This window comes from Leguminivora glycinivorella, chromosome 6, assembly GCF_023078275.1.
Source record: "Leguminivora glycinivorella isolate SPB_JAAS2020 chromosome 6, LegGlyc_1.1, whole genome shotgun sequence".
In the NCBI taxonomy this organism is placed as follows: Eukaryota; Metazoa; Arthropoda; class Insecta; order Lepidoptera; family Tortricidae; genus Leguminivora; species Leguminivora glycinivorella.
Genome location: NC_062976.1, coordinates 25,588,743 through 25,614,360, shown reverse-complemented (window position 1 = coordinate 25,614,360; position 25,618 = coordinate 25,588,743). Strand labels below are relative to the sequence as shown.

Genomic DNA, 25,618 nt, shown 5'->3' with positions numbered 1-25,618 from the left:
TATTCACAGTTACTATAAATAATGTTTTGTCTGACACTGATCTTACCAAAACAGGGTGCATTGGGGTAATTTCGTAAGTCATAATTTCGAAAGTCACATAAAAAGCACCATTATTTCCTTCATATCAAGATTCTCCTTTTGGAATTACCCGAGCATTTCTGTGATTCGAAATTACCCCAATGTACTTTATAACTAAAATATCGCTGTCTAAATCTCAGATCAAATAATAATAAGCCTGTTTTCGACACCCGTCTTACACAACCTTTTCTTTGATGAAATATGCCGCACATCAACGCAGTTGAGTATTTCTTTTTTTTGGCATTTTTTTTTATTTTGATTTTTTATGGAGTTTTAGGTCAATTGTACTCGGAATCACGAATACTTTCAATCTCCCTGGGAGACAAAAAGTGTCTCAGAATTTCCATACATTTTTGTTACTTTCCTCTTTTGTTACCCCACAGAACATGTACGGAAAATGATAAGAACATAAGAAAAAATCGTATGAGACAATATTATTAACTACTAGGATTGAAAAAGCTAGTGATTCTGAGTATAGCATTTTTTTCCAAAAATATCACATTTCATAAAAGTGGCAAAAAAAGAAATGCTCAGTTACTTATTTGCAATCCGTAATAAAGTGTCTCGCAACAGACGGCCGGGTCGTATTAAGGTCATATTAACCTCCACAAGTCATTTAACAGCTTTATCTAATTCAAGTTTGGAACTGAATTCCGTCCGGGCTTAGCCGTTATTTATGGCCAGTGCCTCACGCAACATAGTCGGACTCTGTTCATGATAACGAGACTAAAAAGTCGTATGTTGTTATTTCAATATGGGTAGTTATGCCCTTTTAGATTTTAGTGGCTGGCAGTAGGGGTCTTATTTTTAATCGTGCGTCTGAAATAAAATGTTTATATATTGGAAACGTTTTGCAAAGATTCGAAGATTTCAGATTTGCCGTTTATTAAGTATTTGATCAGATATTTAGCGGTTTTTAATAAGCGGATATATTCATTTAAAACAAAATATATTAACCGCCAAGGAGTGGAATGCCCTGCCTGAGTCTGTGTTTCCGCATGAGTACAATCCAGGTCTCTTTAATGCACGAGTAAATAGGTATCTCATAGGTAAGCGTGCTCCACCGTAGACCGCATCATCACTTGTCTTACCATCAGGGTGTGATCGTGGTCAAACGTCTACCTATTCAAACTAAAAAAAAATATATATATAGGCAATTGTGTCGTGTATTTATTGCTACAAATAAAATGTTAAACAACATTTACTGAAATATGAAGACTAGAAGTTCTCCTATCATTTCGGCACCAAATTATAAATTTAAAAACAATATAAAATACCTACTACACAACCCAAAGCTCCGACACAGCGGGGGCCTAACCAAAATGAAAGAGACAGAGATAAAATAATGTGTACTTAAACTTTCCTTACACAAAAACCTCATACATATTAAATATGACTAAACTTCCAGACTAGTTTCCTGAACACTACTGAACAGTTTCCACAACATGTACTTATAAAAATAGTCGTTAAAAATACGCAAGAGTCTTGTGGGACCAGCCTCGGTACGTTCAAACTAAAACAATACTAATAAATACAAATAATAAAGGGTGCTATTTAGAATGGGGCCACTAAACTAGCGGCGGTTTTAGAAATAACATTAAGTTTAAATAAATATTAAGGTAATAAAACTTAAATAACATATCCATACTAATATTATAAATGGGAAAGTGTGTGTGTCTGTTTGTTTGTCCGCCTTTCACGGCAAAACGGAGAGACGAATTGACGTAATTTTCTTTAATGGAGATAGTTGAAGGGATGGAGAGTGACATAGGCCACTTTTTGTCTCTTTCTAACCCCCCCATTTTAGGGATTTTGTATGGACATACTCGTACAATGACCCACTTCTCGCACTAGTGCGTAAAAAAACACCATCTGGGTACGTAGCCGAATGGCTCAAATGCTCACGAAACGAAACGCTAAAAGAGATCTATCTCTATAGCTTTTGCGTATTGGCGCGACAGAGCCAAACTACCTTTCGCCGAGTTTCGTTTTCGTTTCGCGTCGGAGAAATGCCGTTCGGCTACGAGGCCTGTACTGAAAACATTGTCCTAATCGTCCTCTTGCTGTATTTTACATCAACCCCGCTTATTTTATGGCCCGCCCACTACAGTTTGACGCCCAGGCTTACAGCGCCTATTTACTTTATTTACGGCCCGTTAGGGGGCGCTGCAGAGATTATTACAATTTTAACCTTCGCCTAATGCTAACGGCCACTCAAGACAAGCGGCCCTAATGGAAACTTATAAGAGGTTCTGAAATATGAGAGATGGGGTGTTTAAAGTGGCTGAAAAAATATTATGTGTTACATTTTGTATTGAAAATATGCCCGTATTTTTATAATACATGATGATGAGTCGTTATCCTATTTGAAAAGTTATAAAACAGAAAATTACTGCGACTTGAACTTATACAGGTTGTAATTTTTATAACCGGCAATATTTTTTGGATATGATGGGCTGTCTAGATATTAATATAATAAAGCATCAAATATCCTTTTTCGTTCAATTTACAGTCAGTTCAAGGTAGGTTGGCAACAATTTTGACAGCCTTGCGCCGGCAAATGTTATTCGAAACGGCAAATTTCGATGAAATGATGACATTTACTTAACACTTACAGCTTACAGGGGTACAGGACTATCAAAATCTCTTGGGCTAACTCTATCTCTTTCATTATGCCTTAAATTTAGTGGTGACATCTTGTACCGGAATTTATGTGATTTTTTAAGAGAAGATAGTTGAAGGGATTGAGAGTGACATAGGCTAGTTTTTGTCTCTTTCTAACCCTCCACTTTCCTAAGATGGGTGTGGGAGTGGATGTTTGTATCTATAACGCGAGCGAAGCCGCGGGAGAAAAGCTAGTTAGGCTATAAATATTCTAGTTATAAATAAAGCAGCATTCAAAACTAATTTGATCGATGTAATATCGAAATGCAAGCGAAGCAAATGGAGTGAACTAGCGGGTGAAGTCTTGTAGGTAACTAGGTATAAATGAATACTTATAATTACAACGTGTAAAGCTAATACGGGCGAATCTCTTATGGTGGAAAGTATAGGACATAAAAATTATATTTATGAGATAACTTTTATTAAAAATTGAAATAAAATAAAAAATCCATACAAAATAATTCGGGCCGCAATGTAATGCAAACACACATGCGTTAAACGCTCGTTGACAGTTGTCATTGCCAGTTATCGCAACCATGTTTACAATAACTTGCTGCTGAAAAAAAAATTGTATAATATTTATAACACAAAAACACCTCTCAATGAATAATAACACTATAACACTTTAAGTTCTCGCGTTTTGTACACATTGTTTAAAGACACACGGGTCGAACACAAGAAAAGTTAATAATGTTATTTTATCGCGTTCAACCTGTGTGCGTCTTAAAAAAATGATAACGCTACTGAAATTTATGTCTGGTTTAATTTATTGCCCGTATTACGCTTACACGCCGTATGCTAATCGAAAAAGTAAAATCTGCTGACATCTCAATAAATACACCGAGCTATGTATTACCTACTTATTTATATGATAAACTAGCGACCCGCCCCGGCTTCGCACGGGTACTATACCTACATGTAAACCTTCCTCTGGAATCACTCTATCTATTAAAAAAAACCGCATCAAAATCCGTTGCGTAGTTTTAAAGATTTAAGCATACATAGGGACAGAGAAAGCGACTTTGTTTTATACTATGTAGTGATAGTGATAACTCATGTTCTGTGACGCACGTGTAGATTACGAATATTAGAAGATAAGAGTATGATAATGAAATTAATGAAGAATGAGGAAATTGATTATTGTATTAGCTCGCTAAGATTTATTACTGTTTTGTCGTTAGTGTTGGACAAACATTATATTCTATGTCGACGCCGTGGATGGCCAAGGATGAGCGGCGCGGGGCGTGGAGCAGTTCCTCATGTATTACTTACGTCACAGCTACACTCGTATGCTACCAATGCATGAAATAAAATCGGAAATACGTTGACCATTCCTAACCTAACCTTAATTTATTACTCAGTGCCAAAAATCAATAAGGATTGCTCTAATTAAGACGGATTGCTCGAAAATAAGAAACAACATGAAAACGGTTAAGACTTTATTTTCAAATAAGCTACACCGGTTCGGATCCTACACCACTAGCCCGATAAACTCGACAACACTAAAACAGTAGCTCGACTTTGTTACAAACTTAAACTTCTAATTAACTAGTAGTCATTAAAGTTGTCAAATAACACTTGAAATATAACACTTAGTTAGAACTGTTATAGAACGATAAGACTCAATAAACTATCAGAATTTTCCTTCAGGTAAAGCCTTCGGGAACGCGGCGAATTAGGCACGAGTGTGGTCAACGTCTACAACTCTCCGATCAAGTATCTACAACCTTTCTCCAGCGCGGTTCCATCTAGAATCCACGACCTTTACCCAGTACGGTCCAATCAAGAATGAATGTCCGACCACCTCACAGCAGTTCGGTCACATTTCCGTTTACCACCAACGTGACAATTCGGTTGCCAACATAACGATAATTTCAAGTTAATAACAATGCTGCCACCTCGTGCCGAACTCACCCAAGTTAACTACTTGACGTTCCAAAAGACTCATAAAGAAAAGGCATTACAGAATAATTCACAACAATGATTATTCAATCATAAAACTAAAACATGATTGATATGCTTTCACAGGTTAGGCAACTTAAACACCTTATTTAACAATGTTTACACAATAATTGACGACCAATCAGAAAATAGGAACAAGCGGATACGATTGACAAGTAAACCAACTTTATCATTCTTTCATATTGTTGCCATTTAAATAACATGGCATGATAAACACTCAAATGTTACCTACAATCAAAATTTAATCAATTACAACTGTCATGTTTCGCGACTTCATACCTATGATTGATACTACAAATCTAATGTTTACATGCGACTACCCGCGTTGGCGGAGCCACCTCACGCTGCGACACGGCCGTCCTGCGTTACACACGTCCACGTGTGTGGGTATGCATTCTGGAACAAAACACACAGCACAGTATCACATTGCTCGGTCACACCTGACCTAAAATCTGGGTCTCACCGCTCGGTCAGTCCTGACCAAGAAAGATCTCAAGCAAGGTACAATTAAAACCAATGAATTTAAGCATTCTTTTTTTTTTCACGAAATAATCCATCAAGCAACGTCTAAGTAAAAAAATCTTAATGTACTCCGCAGACTATAGCTTCTGCCGGATACATTTTTTTTTTTTAAAGTTCATCGGCGCTATCCGCCGGATACACACAAGCTCATCGGCGCTAACTGCCGGATACACACAAAGCTCATCGGCGCTATCTGCCGGATACACACAAAGCTCATCGGCGCCATCTGCCGGATACACACAAAGCTCATCGGCGCAATCTGCCGGATACACACAAAGCTCATCGGCGCCATCTGCCGGATACACACAAAGCTCATCGGCGCCATCTGCCGGATACACACAAAGCTCATCGGCGCTATCTGCCGGATACACACAAGATCATCGGCGCTATCTGCCGGATACACTTTTTTTTTTTAAGTTCAGAAGTCTCCTGGAATCTAACAACCCACCAGAGGTTATCCATCTCAGCCGCGTAAGTGCTACTCCTCGCAAAGAGTATTCTGCGCATAAAAAGCAGACCACGTGCACCTCTTACATGCTCCGGAACCTCTGATGCAATTATTAGACAATGCCCAGTCCGTCGGGCGTGCCTTCAGTCCATCGGAAGCAAAAACAACGTTAAAAGCAATTACGAAAAAAGTATGATCGTTACTGTAATGTTACTCAAAATCACTAACATTATCATCGTCATTGATATCAAACTCAAGTAAACTTGTTTGCTTACAGCTTACAACCGAACTCACAAAAAAGGTGATCTTTGTTTTTAAGTTAACTATGTGTTAGTAGTTGATCAATCAAAACTGAGAAATTATAAGCAAAATCCCAAAAAAAATGTCAATTTACTTTAGCTTAAGCAACATAAGATTCTTTCTATTTGAAACTCTCAATATAAACAGAACAAAAATCTCAACGTTATCCCAACGAAATGGGAACTGCTCACCAGCTCAAAGTATCAGTGCCCAAGGGTGTATTCTCATTCGTCGCTACGCCGCACACGTCCAAGCCAAAGATGTGCACCCTCACGAAGACCAGTTCAAGCACGAAGGAGACAGGCTGCAGTTGCCGCGGCTGCAGTTGCCGCTGCTGCAGTAGATGCAGTGAAGCACGAGGTGGTTTATCGCAGCTGGCCATTACTGAAATCATCATTTGCACAGAGTCAGTTCGGTCATGTACCTATACAGATTAAACGTTAAAGTTTTGCAGAGCGAACAAAACGTTTACCGCTACTTTACGACAAAATACTAGTTACTTGTCTTGGACAAAGGGGTTTACTTTTATAATCTCCGAAAAAAAAAACAATTTAAACTGCAAAAACTATCATCATCATCAGCATCACAAAGGCGAACATGTCTTCAAAAATGACAAACAGAACTACATTTGTTCTCTTAACCGTTACAAAAAAGAACTATTATGGTTAGCCATTACACTCGGATTAAAATTCAATTAAAAAAAACAATTGGAACGACACCTGTCCCTTTTTTTTTTCATTCTCCAGATCCGGAATGCAGTGATGTGCAGCTTCTGTCGTAGGTACTGCTTCTAGATTCCATCCGCCAGTAGTATGAACAGCACAGACTCCACAAGTTGTGTAGGCTCCAAACTCCAGTGTGGCTGCATACTGTAACGTAAATTTTCATATCCGTAGCTTCTGTTTTCACACAATGAACAATTCGAGATAGATCACGAATTTAGGAGGGCATTACTGGAATTAACTTGTCAAATTTTATAAACTACGAAACGTTACAGAATAAAGGATCTGTAAAACAAACAAACTCAGAACAAGGATATGAGCAAAGTCACTGAATAATTTTAGCTAGAACAATAATTACGATCTTCAAAATTTTATAATCACTACGATTTTAATTTCATCAAACTTTCCACAATTAGCAATCAACAATTTACACCAAATAACATAATGAAATGCTCACCTGCATTCAAGGTTAGACATGTGACCTTACTACCACGTGTCTAGGTTAGGAAACACCAACTAGGAATTTGCCAATGTTAACTTGGCTCACATGTCAGCTGTGTAAGCAATTGAAGAACATCCCGCTTTCTGATGTCGACGCCGTGGATGGCCAAGGATGAGCGGCGCGGGGCGTGGAGCAGTTCCTCATGTATTACTTACGTCACAGCTACACTCGTATGCTACCAATGCATGAAATAAAATCGGAAATACGTTGACCATTCCTAACCTAACCTTAATTTATTACTCAGTGCCAAAAATCAATAAGGATTGCTCTAATTAAGACGGATTGCTCGAAAATAAGAAACAACATGAAAACGGTTAAGACTTTATTTTCAAATAAGCTACACCGGTTCGGATCCTACACCACTAGCCCGATAAACTCGACAACACTAAAACAGTAGCTCGACTTTGTTACAAACTTAAACTTCTAATTAACTAGTAGTCATTAAAGTTGTCAAATAACACTTGAAATATAACACTTAGTTAGAACTGTTATAGAACGATAAGACTCAATAAACTATCAGAATTTTCCTTCAGGTAAAGCCTTCGGGAACGCGGCGAATTAGGCACGAGTGTGGTCAACGTCTACAACTCTCCGATCAAGTATCTACAACCTTTCTCCAGCGCGGTTCCATCTAGAATCCACGACCTTTACCCAGTACGGTCCAATCAAGAATGAATGTCCGACCACCTCACAGCAGTTCGGTCACATTTCCGTTTACCACCAACGTGACAATTCGGTTGCCAACATAACGATAATTTCAAGTTAATAACAATGCTGCCACCTCGTGCCGAACTCACCCAAGTTAACTACTTGACGTTCCAAAAGACTCATAAAGAAAAGGCATTACAGAATAATTCACAACAATGATTATTCAATCATAAAACTAAAACATGATTGATATGCTTTCACAGGTTAGGCAACTTAAACACCTTATTTAACAATGTTTACACAATAATTGACGACCAATCAGAAAATAGGAACAAGCGGATACGATTGACAAGTAAACCAACTTTATCATTCTTTCATATTGTTGCCATTTAAATAACATGGCATGATAAACACTCAAATGTTACCTACAATCAAAATTTAATCAATTACAACTGTCATGTTTCGCGACTTCATACCTATGATTGATACTACAAATCTAATGTTTACATGCGACTACCCGCGTTAATACAAAAATAACAATATTGTTTACGAATTGGTGGCGGAGCCACCTCACGCTGCGACATTCTATATTATTTATTCTATGTAACCACCAATTTTGTTTAAAATTCTGCCAAAAAATGTGCTTTAGACATAGACATAGACATTCTTTATTGGTAATGAAAATTACAGGTCATAACTTATATCATATTAGATTATTGTACATAAGTAATTACACCTATACACATTATTTACATTTTATACATTCGTTCGATAACTATACACTATACTTTTACATAAAGTTCCATTTTTGTTTTTGATTTAAGTTAGTTCGAAGGACCATTCAATTCACAAAATTAATTTGATATTCTAATATTAAACGCGAACATACATAGGGACCTACCAATACATGCATTGCCAGCTGAAAAAAAGCTTGTAATAGGCGGCCTTAATTATTCAAATGTTAAAAAAAAATCTACATCTTTAATTATTCTTCCTGATCAATACTTCCTTTTTTGTACCTATAAATCAAACAATACTTTACCGACTCAAAAGGTCGTAAGTGCTGATGTAATTCTACAGTTATTCGACTTTTTGTTTACGAAGCAATGCAATTAGCATCGGCTGATGACAGTTATGGTGCTATTGTTTAGTTTCCTTTAACTGGGGGGCGAATAGGGTAGCGCTCGATATTTTGATAATATTTTGCGTGCAGCGTAGCCTAGCCGTAAGTACGTGCGACTTTTGTTCCGGAGGTCGCGGGTTCGAATTCAAACCCCGGCACGCACCAATGAGTTTTTCGAAATTCACGTGTGAAATGTCATTTGATATTTGCCAGTCGCTTTTTTGTGAAGGAAAACATCGTGAGGAAACCGGACTAATTCTAATAAGGTCTAGTTTACCCTTCAGGATGGAAGGTCAGATGGCAGTCTCTCATAAACCTCTTGCCATCTTTTACCTATACTGTCATGAGAGCATACCATGTACTGAAATAAACATTATGTAGTTACTCTACTTAGTACCTTGGGACGGCTTTATCTCTCCAAAAACTCAATATATTTTTTATTTTTTACATATTGACTAGCCGAAGCTACAAGTTACAATTTACAAGTGGTTGTCAATGTCTAATATGACAAGTTGGAAAGAGACTTCCGCTTGTAACTTGTAACTTTCAGTTTCAGGTCGTCTTCATGAAAAAAAAATGTAGCTAAAATTATATTTTCCCGAAATATTATTGCGTTTTTTTTTTTATAAGAACAAATGACTCCTTCTTTATTTTAATATCGTAATATCACGTCAATACAAATTTAAAAAAAAAATTGTGGGCATCATCAGTGTGGTTATGATAGTATTTAATAGGTGGCGCTAAAAAAATTAGGTACGATTCTTAGCATGCAGACTGTAAATCCATACTAATATTATAAATGGGAAAGTGTGTGTGTCTGTTTGTGTGTCCGTCTTTCACGGCAAAACGGAGCGATGAATTGTCGTGATTTTTGAAGTGGAGATAGTTGATGGGATGGAGAGTGACATAGGCTACTTTTTGTTTTTTTTCTAATGCGAGCGAAGCCGCGGGCCAAAGCTAGTCCTATATAAATAATCCTTGGTAAAAGTCAATTATTATCGTGTAGTTTTTGATCGCCCCCTGTAATTGAGTTAGAGAGTAAACAATACCAACAACACAATGCCCGCGGAACTCTATGCCTGTAATTAAGCCTCTGGGCGATTTGCTTGTCTTTGCTCTAATTACTCTTTGTTAGGTTACTTTTCAGGAAAACATCGTGAGGAAACCGGACTAATTCCAAAAAGGTCTAGTTTTCAGGTTGGAAGGTCAGATGGCAGTCGCTTTCGTAAAACTAGTGCTTACGCCAAATCTTGGAATTAGTTGTCAAAGCGGACCCCAGGCTCCCATGAGCCGTGGCAAATGCCGGGATAACGCAAGGAGGATGATGAGGTTACTTTTCAGGGTGCGTAGCCGAATGGCACAAACGCTCACAAAACGATACGCTCGTAGATATTTATCTCTATCGCTCGTGCGTATTGGCGCGATAGAGCCAGACTACCTTTCGCGTCGTTTCGTTTTTGATTAGCGTCGCAGAAAATGCCATTCGGCTACGGCACCTGGTTACTTTACTGTAGAAATATTAATTTTGAATTAGTTTTGCTTGCTCAGAATACTAGTGAATAACGTTTGGTTCGCGAGCGCGCGATTCTAGAGTAATAAATAAATAAGTGATAAATAACATACATACATACAATCACGCCTGTATCCCATAAAGGGGTAGGCAGAGCACATGAAACTACTAAAGTCTCAGTGCCACTCTTGGCAATTAAGGAGTTGAAAGAAAACGAAAATTGTGACATTGCAGTGACAGGTTGCCAGCCTCTCGCCTACGCCACAATTTCACCCAAATCCCACAATCGACTTCTACGACACCCACGGGAGTAGGAGGTAGGGCATAGCGAATGATATTCCGCTTTGTGTGGTAGGGCACAGCACAGCGGATATCGTCTCGCTCGAATCTAGAGCAGATCCCAACTGGGGTAGTACCTCCGCCTTACAGAAGACCGCAGCCAAATAGCACTAGACCCTACTCATAGTGTTGTGTTCCTGTCGGTGAGTAAGGCTGCCAGAGCTCAACGAGGGTGCGGTGTGCTGATGACGAGAGGACTTACGGAACTAACTTGTTCCGTTTATTGTCCTTTGAGTCGTCGGCAACCCGAACCCTCCTTGGAACTTGTACACTCCTTTTTGCTGTGTACTTAACACAGCAAAAGGGAATGTACAAGTTTCTAATGGGGTGGTAACGCGCATGTGACACTGTTTGAGTTGCAGGCGTCCATAGGTTACGGTGACCGCTTTACATCAGGCGGGCCGTATACTTGTTTACCACCGACGTAGTATAAAAAAAAAGACAGGGGGTGGTGAATAACTGATAAATAATATAGCTTTTTTATATTATTTATCAGTATACAAATACCTACCTTTACCACCTAATATAGGAAAATACATAAGAAAGTATCTGTGTTGACAACACAAATAAATTTCTTATTTGAAACCAGAACCAACGGGCAAGGGCACTGCCCACTAGGCCAGACTCTTCTTCTTCAGTCGTTCCCACGATGCTGAGGATCGTGCCATCATGTCATTCTGTTGAAGACTAGGTCCCTCCATAGGCGTCTGTTCCTCGCCAAGCGCAAGGCCTCGTGCCGTGCAGTTTTAATCGCATGGGTAGTATCGCAGTAAATTGAACTCACCATTTTTTTTTATACCACGTCGGTGGCAAACAGGTATACGGCCCGCCTGATGGAAAGCGGTCACCGTAACCTATGGACGCCCGCAACTCAAGGGGTGTCACGCGCGCGTTGCCGACCCATTAGAAACTTGTACACTCCTTTTTTGAAGGACCCCATATTGGAAGGATACATACCATCTAGGGGAGGTGCCTGAGGACTCGTGCCTTCAACTAGTCTTCCGAATAACTAGCCACTCGTCCGAATGTTCCTAAGTTTTGTTTATTCGTTTTTGTTAGAGTTAATTAAATTCTTCTTTTGTTACTAATACCTAAATTAAAAACAGGCACGTAGTTTACCTAAACAACTAAAATTTTTTTTACACGAATAATAAAAATATTGAGAAATTTTTCAGGTTTTTCCATTATGTTTCACTTTCAAGCCTCTTGTAATAAATATGTCACTGTAGCGCTGAAAAGCGATCGGAATTAAGCTTTCCGTATAGGTACACAGCGATCCTAGTTACTTTCTAATTTCGCTAAATCGCAGGTAAACTTACTAGTTTACAAAGGCTTATTGATCCACTTCAAGTTAGAAATAGAATCTAGGCAAGTCTGTCGGCCTAGCCAAGATGAGAATCGCTAGAGCTACGATAGCGAAGCCTTATGTTTTATTAACCCCCGAAGCAAAAACGACGGGGTGTTATAAGTTTGACGTGTCTGTCTGTCTATTTGTCTGTCTGTCTGTCTATCTGTCTGTCTGTGGCATGCAAATCGGTACACTATGTCGAAGGTTTTTTCATAATTTTAATTTTGTGTTAAGGTTATATGCGATAGGTGGCAAACGAGTAGACAGGTCACTGCCGCCCACGGACACCCGAAATGACAAGAAGGGTTAGAGGTGCGTTGCCAGCCTTTGAGATGGGTGTACGCTCTTTTTTTGAAGGTTTGAAGGTCGTATCGGTCCGGAGATACCGCAGGCGATATTTCTTTACACAGTGTAGCTGTACGAGGCTAGTTTTGTGTTTCTTTGTCACTCTTTTATATTAGTGTGACAGTGACCGTTTCGTCCCGTTCGCTACGCTGTAAGCGATTGACATGTTGGCTACACGGCCTGTTGTGTTGTGTAACTGTGTAAGTGCTTTTTGAATGTGACGCGTAGTCCTAGTCGTATATTTCTGGTTAGGCTTTAAGAAATTATTTTGCACTCTTGTGGATAAAATGCATTTTTTACATCCATTTTTGAAGTAGTAAGTGTAGTAACATATCAAGAGAGCCTTTACCAGTTGTTGTGGGTTGTTTGTTTGTTAGCTTGTTGTGTCCCACTGCTGGGCAAAGGCCTCCCTCTCTTCCTTCCACGCGTCTCGGTTTAAGGCAATGTTTGGCCAATCTTTTCGAAAGACGTCAAGATCGATCTCCTTCGCGGTCTGCCGTCACGTCGCACTATGTGTTGTGGTGAAAAAGTCATTCCAGTCTTGTTAGCGTGAAACAGTTATAACGTTGAGTTGTGTTAACTACTTACATTACTTAAATTGTAAAAACCTGACAGATGTACTTATACCTTCAAATCAAGAGTGAACAGGCATCTTCTGGGCGAGCTCACTCCATCGTAGGCCACGTCTTTGCCTTTGGCTAGTCTGTGGCCAAGAGTAAGCCCATTTATATAAAAAAAAAAGATTTAAAATTACTCATGAAATCGAAAAAGTTACCAAAGCCACATTATTGTACATTAAAAATGCATAACTCCATTGCTAAGGGCGCGAATCTGATTAAAAATACCGCATACATTGTTTACAAGGTTTTTAATTAGTTGCTTTTCAGCTGATTAATAACAAATACTTCGCGTTTGTTCGCCTTTTATAATTAAAGGGGCGAATTCCTCATTATTTTTGTAATGAAATCTGTACATTTGCATAATATTCATTTTAAGCAGCGGAATTATTGAGAGAGTTGATGAATTTGTACGGACTTAAAATAACTTTCATTTTATCCGAATGGAATAGTTATGAACCGGACTAATTCAAATAATATATAAAAATTTGATAAATGCATGACATAGGTATACATAGAGACATAAATATTATGCAACAAAATATGGATATATAACAATTGTTATCAATAAAGATTTTCATTATCATTTTCATTTTTAAGGTCTTGTTTAGGTTTAGTTTTGGCTCAGTCGGTAGTGCAGCCTGCTAAGCCGCGGTCCTGGGTTCGAATCCCGGTAAGGGCATTTATTTGTGTGATGAGCACAGATATTTGTTGCTTTGTCATTGATGTTTTCTATGTATATAAGTATGTATTTATCTATTTAAGTATTTATATCGTCGCTTAGCACCTATAGTACAATCTTTGCTTCGTTTTGGGCTAAGTACAAGCTTTGCTTCGTTTTGGGCTAAGTTGATTAGTGTAAGCAGGTGTCCCCAATATTTATTTATTTATTTATTTACTCTTCGGGCTGGAAGGTCAGATGACAGTCGCTTTCTAGAGTTGTGCCTGCTCGTTCACTGAAAAGATCGCTCCCAACTAGTACGATCTCTGAAGTGTACTAGTTCGTTCTTTTAGGACATTTAGTACAGTAGTACACCGAGAGAGCGAGATACAAATTGTGCATATGGCATGCAGTAACACTCGCTCGTACTAGCCGAGCGCTGATCGGCCGTTTTCGCGCGCTCTCGGTCCGAGTCAGTCGGTTCTAGTTCGGTTGCGGTCGGATCACACGGATCGCTATGCTGTCATTGTCACTTCTCGGCTCTTCGCTCTTTTCGCTCCCATACAGTTGTGCGTGTGTGAGTGTACTAAATGTACTAGAGAACAGAATCATTTGGGAGTCGTTCGGTCTAGTACAGTGCAGGGAATCGTGTCTTTTGTACTATTAGTACATGTACTACACAAGCCTATCGCTTTCGTAAAAACTAGTGCCTACGCCAATTCTTGGGATTAGTTGTCAAAGCGGACCCCAGGCTCCCATGAGCCGTGGCAAATGCCGGGATAACGCAAGGAGGAGGAGGAATAGTTATGAACTCATTTATTGTACAAGTTTTATATGTAACTCTACTTACTCTTCATGATTAATTGTAACTTATTTAAAATGTAAAATATAATGTACCTACCTAGTTCGTGTATTGCATGTGAATTATGGCAATAAATGTTTTTTTTTTTAATTTATAAACCACTGAACTGATTTAGATAAAGTTTGAGTTTGAAACCTGAGAAACAAGTTAGTATGAATTTGATTGTGGTAATAATGAAATAAATGGCAATAGAGAGTACTCTTTGAGGCCAACCGCTAATAGACAAATTGACAGTTGTGTATATAGGACTAAATTTCGGAACTCCATTAGCGCGTTCTATTAGGATCGGTACAAGCTGTTGCCTACGCTCAAACGTTAAACGCCATCTGTAAAATTTTGTAGCACAACTTTGCAAGTAAGAGGAGACGCCACACGATCAATAATGTATCAACAAAGTCGTGGACACAACCTAAAATTAAGTATGAAATATTAAGTAGGTAGTGTTTACATTCCGAATTGCGTATTTATTTAAAAGGCTATTTACTGTCTCCTAAGATGGTTCATAAGCTTCCCTATTTTGAAAGAATTTGTCCGTTAATTGGGTATTCATACATACATACAATCACGCCTGTATCCCATAAAGGGGTAGGCAGAACACATGAAACTACTAAAGCTTCAGTGCCACTCTTGACAAATAAGGGGTTGAAATACGATATTTAACAAAAAACAACGATATAGGCAATTATTCTCATAATGCCATCGCTTTATACTTAGTTAAAAAAAAACACCAAATTTTAACAAAAAACCGAAGCTAGCGCGCGACTCGATCGCTCCGTATGGTAATAAGAGGGACTTGTTGGATTTTTAACTGAATTTAGATTGTCGCGTATTAGGTACATCCGGGGTAGGCCCCCAAGGAAAATGCAGCTAAAAGGGCGTATTTTCCTGCTTAAAAACGGCTCGAGTCACGTTTGACGCATGATTGCTTCTGGGAATTAAATTTGCCAGATGGAAATGGTTTTGATTTTGAACATGGAGTTTTCTTGCAGCTACTTATGAAAAGGATCGACCATGTTGAGGATGCTGGAAACATAATAATATGCAATGAAGGTACCGGCACTACCGGCGCCTAAGACAGCTCATGTTTTTTTTTCTAAATATAAATAAAGTTGATGGAAACCACGATCCGTGATCATACCTAATGGTGTATGTAACTGATGTAAACTGCGTCGAAATATCGGGAGCTCGGCAAAAATTAAACAGGTAATCACGGTATCCCGGTCAATAAAAGCACAGTATAATAAATAGTAGTATCGTACAGTACGGCCACTCCCGCTCCCCGCTGAAAGCGCCGCCCACCCCGTCTCGGTTACCTCACAGTTACCGCCTGTCAAAAACGCGAACAGAACCTGTCATATCTCACTCATACAAGCATGGTCCACGTTCACCTACACGAGCTTAGAATGTATGCTAGGAACGCGCCTCTTTCATATATTTGATCGCCAGTGTCCGAGGTGTGATAAAAGTGTAAATGAAAATAACAATGATTGATTCAAAATTCCTATAAAGTTGCTGTTTTGTTTAATGGTGCTAAGCTTATTCAGACATACAATGGCATGAAATTATGAAACTAGGGATGCTTAAAAACCAGACTCTTCATCTTAAATCTTTAAGCAATACCTTACTAGAAGCAACAACAATTCCATTCATCCTTAATTTTCTCGCTTAGCTGTACGCATTCTAAGCTTAGTTTACACCTGCAAGATATTGTTGCAAGTTTTGTAACAGAAGTATATGCAAGAAAAAGATGCAGATGTTTGCCACTCACTCTTATCCATAGTTGCGTCTTAAAACTTGTAGCAATAAATTGCTGGTGCAAACTCAGCTTAAAGGCAAGGTAGTCACATGTACTCGCAGTAATAGTTTACTTGAAGCTTGCGGCTTAAAAACAGTTTACCTATATCGAGCAAGCCTTATGACACCTTCTTCCGTGAATTATTCATCCGTCTGGCTCACAGCACGAGCTCGCAAATAGACGCTCATGCGGGCGTCCCGAGGAGCCTTGAATAAGTGAAGCGGCGAGAGGTCAGCTGAGGACATTTCTACTGTTTTGTAAAATACTAGTTTACCATGAGAGGTTCTGAGATCAAGCTTCAGTAAGGGCAGCCATTTTCTACTTTTAAATGTATTCTAAGCATAGTGGCATCGATTGGAGACGTTTTTACTTGTCAAAAAGTCAAAATTTACCTTGCCTGCCTGCGGCTGTCGCGAATTATGACACTCGTTATCAATATCCTCCTTACCTCCCTTGTTGTAAAATGTACTATATTTTACTCAATTTTCATAATATTTACGTAATATAACACTTTACTTCTCGCGTTTTGTACACATTTTTTAAAGACACACGGGTCGAACGAACCCGATAAAATAACAATTACCTTTTTACCCAACGTCCAGCGGCCAGGTTGCACTAGTTGCAGAGGACAATAAACATTAAGCAAATTAAATACGGGTAGATCAATTTTATTTGTCTACCCCGAACATTTATAAAAACGAATATCGGGTAAATTGGTGTTGTTTACATCTCCATTGACATTTCGCTGGGACGTCAGTTTTCCGCGACCACGGCTAGTGCAACCTGGCCGAAACGTTGAGTAAAAAGGTAATAATGTTATTTTTCTCAAACATGCAATGAAATATTGTCTTTACGTTCCTTAAAATGGGCTGGGAAGTATCGCTTTTTGGGCGCAACAACTCGAGAGGACTGTAAAGGGATTTCATATTATTTTTTAGGCCTAGGCCTGCAAAGTAACTTTTTTAAAAAAAAACTATTGTCCTTTAGAGCATTTTTTTTTTATTTCATTGTATGTTTGAGAAAAGCACTATACATGCCTCGGCGTGAAAACGGATTCCCGGCCTCGTATCCCTATCCGGCCTCGCTCGCACGCTCGCTCGGCCGTATATACCCACTTGGCCAGAAATCCTCATTTTCCCGGCCTCTGATGTAATGTACTATTTCAGTACAGATGGTGTTTTTTTACGCACTAGTGCGAGAAGTGGTTCATTATAATATGTCAGATGTCGAAAGTTCGAAACTTCGGATGGCCATCTGTACTGAAAAACGTCATAGGTACGATACACGTTCGAAAAGGAACTTCGTAACTCGTGTAGATTTAAAACACTCCCTTCGGTCGTGTTTTAATTTATCGCCACTCGTTTCGAACTTCCTTTTTTACGCACTTGTATCGTAATGTACTATTACGTATTTATTACTTCTAAATATTCCGAAAAATATTTGCTCATCTTTACGCTAAGTTAAGCATAAATGAAATGTTACTAAATCGATACTCTGATATTCCGCTACTATTACAACAGGGCTTTAATAAAGTAAACACTACCGAAAGTTGCCGGCAACTACGTAAAACCCTCCAAATTTAGCCGTAGATACCAGAAGGACTGAAGTCCAGGTGACCCGCACCCGATTTAAGAACATAAAAGCATGCAATTGAGAGTTGAGATCCAGTGGAGGGTAAAGGACAGTTATGGTTCGTGTATTATCCCGTGCAGAATAACAGCGATAGCCAGAAGCGATAGTGCGTTAATCTGCCATAAACCCACTGGCCTTTTAGCTACAAATTGCTGCAATTATAAGTAAGGAATCAAGGCAAAAAGGTTTTCCGACTTTTTGGTGCAGGTCTATTTTTAACCCCCGACGCAAAAACGAAGGGGTGTTATAAGTTTGACGTGTCTGTCTGTGTGTATGTCTGTCTGTCTGTCTGTTTGTCTGTCTGTCTGTCTGTGTGTGTGTCTGTCTGTGGCATCGTAGCTCTCAAACGGATGAACCGATTTTGATTTAGTTTTTTTTTGTCTGAAAGCTGTGTTAGTCGGGAGTGTTCTTAGCCATGTTTCATGAAAATCGGTCCACTAGGTCGCGGTCGGGGGTTTTTTCAAAATTTTAATTTTGTGGTTAGATTATTGTCTAAGTTCTATAAAGAGTAGGTACCTGTTTGGAGTATTCATAGCATCCGAGCACTCGTCATGATCATCATCCTCCGTGCGTTATCCCGGCATTTGCCACGGCTCATGGGAGCTTGGGGTCCGCTTTGACAACTAATCACAAAATTTGGCGTAGGCACTAGTTTTACGAAAGTGACTGCCATCTGACCTTTCAACCTGAAGGGTAACTAGGCCTATTACACTTATTGGAATTAGGTTTCCTCACGATGTTTTCCTTCACCGAAAAGCGACTGGCAAATATCAAATGACATTTCGCACATAAGTTCCGAAAAACTCATTGGTACGAGCCGGGGTTCGAACCAGCGACCTCCGGATCGAAAGTCGCACGCTCTTACCGCCAGGCCACCAGCGCTTATAGCACTGGCCCCGTAGCCGAATGGCATTTCTCCGACGCCAAACGAAAGCGATACGCCGCTGGCTCTGTGGCGCCAATACGCAAGCGCGATAGAGATAGATATCTACTAGCGCTTCGTTTCGTGAGCGTTTCGTGAGCGATTGTGCCATTCGGCTAGCCCCCCCTGTACTGAAAAATTCAAAATGACTATGGATAAAAAATGTCTACACAAAATGGGCCCGAAAATTTACAACCAAATCCCTCAAGACATAAAAAACGCGAATAGCAATAACGCGTTTGTAATTAAACTTAAAAAACACCTAGTCTCAGCTGCCTACTCGTATTCGTTGAACGAATTCTTCCAAATTTAAGGTATACAAGCCTTGCATGACACTGGTGGACACACAGATTAACAATAGATTAGTAAATGTGTAAGAACTGGAACTCATGTACCAATAATTATTGTATTGTATTGTTTTTATTATGACGTGTAAAATTATAGTTTTATCAATAAATATTGAATTGAATTGAATTGATAAGTCATATGATTATAATTATGTTATCGTATAATTAGCCATTGTAACTTTTCGGGTTGGAAGATTAGATGGCAATCGCTTTCGTAAAAACTAGTGCCTGCGCCAAATCTTGGGATTAGTTATCAAAAGCGGACCCCAGGCTCCCATGTATGTCGAACTTTAAGTATCGCTTAAAAAATTAGTTAGCCGAGCACCCGTTCTACAATTATGACGATTTTTTTTATTAATAAAAAAAAAATAAAAAATATCATTGTACATTTTTAATGTGAATGTAGTGCCGTAATACCTAATTGTGATTGCCTAACTTTTTTAATCTTTTGCTTATTTATTTTATTATTATTGTTCTATGAACATTATTCTTTTAAAACAAATTTTGATGTGTGAAATGGCTTTACAAATAAATGAGTACGAGTATGAGTATGATCATGAGCCGTGGCGAATGCCGGCATAACGCAAGGAGGATGATGGGTATTATGAGTATAGTTAGCCCGAGAATAGATTTTTTACGCAATCTGTTTAAGTATAAACTACCTATACCTACCTACGTCGGTACCTCGGCAGTCAGGGTGGTATAGCGGTTTAGCACGTCAGCCGCGATAGCTGGAGACCCGGGTTCGACTCCTGGCTTCGCCACCAGTGGGCTTGATCGCTTTTTCTTTAGTGTATGGTATCTATTTCCGTTTGTAATTTATGTATATTGTATAGTAGTGTTACTACTTAAAAAAAAAACGAAAAAAATGTTCGCTACGTCGAATGATAAGCTAGTTTCTGATAATAATTTTGCTAATTTAATAGAAGGATATATCACCTATTCATATTTCAGAGCATCTAAATAAAAATTGACTGGAATTGAGAACCTCCTCCTTTTTTTTGAAGTTGGTTAATAACACCTTCAGACGTAGTATATGTACTCATTTTATTTTAAATTTAATCCATACGTTGAAGAGTAATAACGGATTATTTTAACTTTCAGGTACTGTTTCATTAGCTTCGCCTGGCGATTCACCATTTTCAGCTTGTGTTTCATTTCCGCCTGCAGTTTCATTTGTGCCCGCAGGCGCGTTATCAACGGTCGTTTCATTTCCTCCTGCTTCAGTTGTATTTGATGCATCACCATTCTCCTTTCCTTTCTGCGTCGCCCTGGTCCAAGGTGCTCTGGTGAAGAGGGGCTCGTTCGAATCTTCTTTCTTATTGGCACAGGCGATGAAGATGACGACGTTGACTGGCTGGTTGAATACGGACGTCAGTTTGAGGGCTAGGACCTTTTGCAGGAGACCGCCTTTTATCAGTTCTACCCTCGGACCTCTTCCTACAGCAAGTCGGTCGAGAACGCGGTAGTAGGAGATCTAAAATGTAATAATTATAAGTAAGTGAACTCTTTATTGTACCACCAGCACCAATAAAAAATATGCAAGACATCAAATATAAAAGGACGAAGGATGAAGTACGGATGGCGAACTTATCTCCGATAGGGATCTCTTCCGGTTAACCTAATGAAGATAAGTAATGAAGACGTTAGATTTAAATAATAACAATCCTATTATGTACTGTTTTAATCTCCAGCCACTGAAATTTCTATTTCTATTTCACCATAGCGTGTTTTTAAGTAACATTACTCAGTGTTAATATTTCCTTATTGAACAAGCAATTAATAACGCAGTGTCACTGTCCGGCGACAATTGTCACTGTGGTGAATCAGGCCACTGACAGTCAAATAAATGTTTTTTAATGGTAACGTTACCTGAGTCCGCTATTTTTTTTTATATGAGAGTGGGAAGTATTCTTTGGCAGAACTTTACGTCGGTTGTTATTTAAAGTAACGTATAATGATAAAAGTGATATTTCTGAATGCATAAGGTACAGCGGGGCAAATCTCAACTGAGAGGCCATTGTAACTGATATATTTTTATCATTATTACACTATGATGTTGAGTTTTACATGTATCCACTGAACAAGCTTACCATACATTACCGGTGGACACTATTTAATAACGCAAACATTGTAAAACATGGAAGAAATGGATCATTAAACATGTAACAGTAGGTAGTAGTAAAGTAGTCTTTAAAAACAGTAAAAAAGTTCCTATTATAATTATACTCTCAGATAGTTCATTTTAATGTTAGTTTTAAGTTAGATTTAGATTTCTTTATTTCATGATAAAAATTACACTATAAATTTGCTACATGTCAAAATTATGTTTATCTTCTCATCATGATCGTCAAAAAATACATAATAAATTCTAAATAAAAATAATTATGTCTCCCAATAAGGATCGTCATTTACAAAGAAAGTAAATACACATGCCAAGCTAAATTAAATTCATAGATAAATTAATTAATAAATAGCTTTAGGCACTGGTCCCACCGCGAGCTAGTAAGCTATGAGCTATGGGCTATAAAAACGAACAAAAGATGATCACTCCCGTGTAAATAAAAGAGACACGGCGATGTATATAGTTACTCGCCCAGCGGTGAGCTATCAAAATCGCCGTGTCTCTTTTATTTGCACGGGAGTGCTTATCTTTTGTTCGTTTTGTAGCCGATAGCTCATAGCTTACTAGCTCGCGATGGGACCAGTGCCTTAATATGCTTCATGGGAGGCGGCGTAAGATGTAAACAACCTAAGTGCATACATACCTGATGTAGATTGTAGCATAGGATATGATTTGATCTGCGTGTCCTCCAAATTCAAGTGTTAGTGGTTAATTTTGTATTACTGATGGTGCATGTTAATAAATAGTTATAAGTTTATAAGAGAGCATAACCTCGCCGTTAAACTTTGGTTTGGCGAAATTGTAGTAGTAAGCATCTTTGTATTGTTATTAGAAATAAATAAATAAAAACACTTACTGGGCAGCTGAAATGTCTCACATATTTAGCTATCACTGTCCTATAAGTCAACTTTTCTTGATACAAGTGATCTTGAGCTACCAAAAAATCGTTTTTGTTAAATACGCCCCGGTACATATCGCGGACACCGACAACATTGCCAAAGAAAAGTAAACCAAGCCAAATATACCAATTCATTGTTGAATCAAATTATTCTGAATATTGAATTTACATTATTTATTATCATATGTAATTGCTATGTTTAATAGATTTTAAATGAGGTTTGATAATAATAATTGCAATTTAATCATGTTTTATCACAGTTTTAAGTTTGATAGCTTTTTAATGAGTGTATTAGGTACCTATCATTCGTGTGTATTAGGTATCTGGCCCCGTAGCCGAATGGCATTTCTGCGACGCAAAACGAAAACGAAACGCCGCGAAAGGTAGTCTGGCTCTGTCACGCCAATACGCAAGAGCGATAAAAATAGATATCTAGGAGCGTTTCATTTCGTGAGCGTTTCGTGAGCGTTTGTGCAATTCGGCTACGTACCCTGGGTACCCGGCTACGAATCCCCCGGCCTAATCCTGAAAATAAATGAATTGTCAGACAAGGTGACTATTTTTTTTTGTTAGGGACACTACCTTAAAATATAGGAATAAGGTCGTGTGTCGTGTGGCATTTTTACCGTGTATACAATACATATACATATAATTACCTTGACTGTATTTACTTTTTTTTTGTTATTTTAAATGGGCTTACTCTTGGCCACAGACTAGCCAAAGGCAAAGACGTGGCCTACGATGGAGTGAGCTCGCCCAGAAGATGCCTGTTCACTCTTGATTTGAAGGTTGCCAGTTTTTTCCATTATTACACTTCTTATTCTTCTTCTTCCTCCTACCCTTATCCCACGTTATGTGGGGTCGGTACAACACGTATTCCCCTTCCATTTTCCTCTATCTTTCGTCATCTCAACACTCACATCTTTCTTCCTCATATCCTCTTTCACACAATCCATCCAGCGTTGTTTGGGTTTACCCCTCCCTCTCCATCCATCAACCTTCATCTCCAACATTCTTTTGCCTATATGACATTCATCCCTCCTCATTACATGACCGTACCATATTACACTATAAACATATGACAGTAAAAACTAAAGGACTGTGTAACTAAAAATATATAAAAGCATAAAAATACAAAAGTGAGAAAAAATAAACACATCAAAAAGGGCAATCAGCTACTAAGCTATGAATACAAAGCGCCAAAAATATGTATAAGGATTACCTGTGCATGAATGTGTGTATAGCTATTTTTGGCACTTTGACTGAATTCACAGCTTAACTGCTGACTGTACCTTAAGGAAAATGATTTACATGAACGCTGCCTCTGCAGAGGCGTGGGATGTAAATGTGAATCAGCACGAATCGTGCTCTGCGTTATCATACGTCGTCGGGCGTTCGTTTTGCCTTACGTAGTACGTTCACAGTTGGATAGGCGCAGTACTGGAGGTGTTACAGGGTATATAGCACGAGGGAACCAAATAATTATAGGTACAGCGTATTCCTCATCATAATGTATGTATGTATGTATAAGCTTTATTGTACGTAAAGGAAACAAAAGAGACACAGTTACAGAGTCAGTAATATACAATGTAGGCGGACTTATCCCTTAATAATCTGTATTTAATTAATTTCCCTTTGAGCATTTCTGTATAAGTTACTAGTGGAAACTGTTTTGGCTCAAGTTTTATTCATATTGTTTATATTTTGTACTATTGCATGCTATTTTTTTCCCGAAATAAATAAATAATGACGACCGGTCTGGCTCATTCGGTAGTGACCCTGCCTGCTGAGCCGCGGTCCTGGGTTCGAATCCCGGTAAGGGCATTTATTTGTGTGATGAGCACAAGATATTTCTTATATATATCCTTGTCCGAGTACCTACAATACAAGCCTTCTTGAGCTTACCGTGGGGCTCAGTCAATCTGTGTAAGAATGTCCTATAATATTTATTTATTTAGTAAAATGTCATAAATATATTTTTTTTTGGATTTCGCCTACTTCCAGAGTCATAAGCATTAAAGAAGTATTAAAAAAAATCAATTAGGTACTTCAACGGCGTTTCCCGTGATCATGATTCACGCAACTGCGTCGAAATATCAGGAGCTCCACAAAAATCAAAAAGGTAATCACAGTCTATATCCCGGTCAATATAAGTGTAATGAAAATAACCGTGGAGGATTTTTCCAAGCTTACATTTATTGTTTTCCTTCAGTTCCGAGTTTCCCTTCTGCTTTCCAACATTTAGTCTCTCGATCCTCCGGAGCAATAAGCGACCAGCAAGCTATTAGCATTTGCGGACGTTTCCCAAAACTGCCGAACGGCGATGCACCGCGCAGTTATCCCCAGGTAGGGTCGCCATGTCGCCATACGTTCAGCTTCCGATAACCAAGCAGGTGGGCACGGACGACTGATAATCGATATTACGACAGGCCGGCCTTAAAGACGGATGCGACAAAAATACAATACAATCGTTTATTTGCCAAAAAAATATTTACAGAGGTACATTTTTCAAGTAGAATTTAACATTCTGAGTCATTGATGTTTTCTATGTATAGTATGTAAGTATTTGTCTATCATATATAATTATATCATTGCCTGAGTTCCTGCAACACAAACCTTCTTGAGCTTACCGTGGGACTAAGTCAATATGTGTTAAGAATATCCTATAATATTTATTTATTTAGTTATAAATTACATTTTTTTTTTTGCAAGGTTATTATCTCTCGGCCCCAATTTATAGGCACAGCCTGTATCTCGGGAACCGAAAAAAAATAGATTTAACTGTAACACTTAATCTAACGGAAATATGGTAGTTTTTTTTTTAAATATTTATGTGCGAAAAGGAAATTCGTAACTCGAACTTCCTTTTGTACGCACTTGTATTGTAATGTACTATTTTGTACCGTACTTAACTTTTTACATATTTTTTACATTGCGAGTGTGATGAAAAACATTGTGTGTAACTCGGGGAGTAGGAATATTACTAACTTGACTCTTATCGCTCCGGCAAGCCGTCGCGATTTAACTTACTCTCGTTAGTAATATTCAACTTCCTCCCCTTGTTGCACAATGTACTATTATTACAGATAATGTACTATTTTATTTCAAACACAAAAATACACCAATTTTTTTTTACTGCATTTACCATTGGCCCACTTACTTCAATGCCATTTGTTATGTAGCAGTCGCATAGTAAACTAGTAATATATTATGTATTTTTAAAACATTTTGAAGAAATGCGCACTATT

The 25,618-nt window shown here is 38.5% G+C and overlaps 1 protein-coding gene across 1 annotated transcript; it reads right to left on the bottom strand.

Annotated features, from left to right (window-relative positions):
* Positions 1–20,377: 20,377 nt before the first annotated feature.
* On the bottom strand, positions 20,378–22,534 carry LOC125226814. Its single transcript, XM_048130917.1, has 2 exons — positions 22,329–22,534; positions 20,378–20,824 (listed from the first exon to the last, which is right to left on the bottom strand). Exons 1-2 carry the CDS (start codon positions 22,503–22,505, stop codon positions 20,441–20,443), a joined length of 561 nt encoding a protein of 186 aa, XP_047986874.1. The 5' UTR covers positions 22,506–22,534; the 3' UTR covers positions 20,378–20,440.
* Between the last annotated feature and the right edge of the window lie 3,084 nt (positions 22,535–25,618).

Excerpts from the sequence above, each read along its gene's own strand:
- LOC125226814 (XM_048130917.1), bottom strand. The coding sequence starts at position 22,505 with ATGAATTGGTATATTTGGCTTGGTTTACTTTTCTTTGGCAATGTTGTC. Across the intron at positions 20,825-22,328 it reads TGAGACATTTCAGCTGCCCA|ATCTCCTACTACCGCGTTCT; the intron begins GTAAGTGTTTTT and ends ATTACATTTTAG.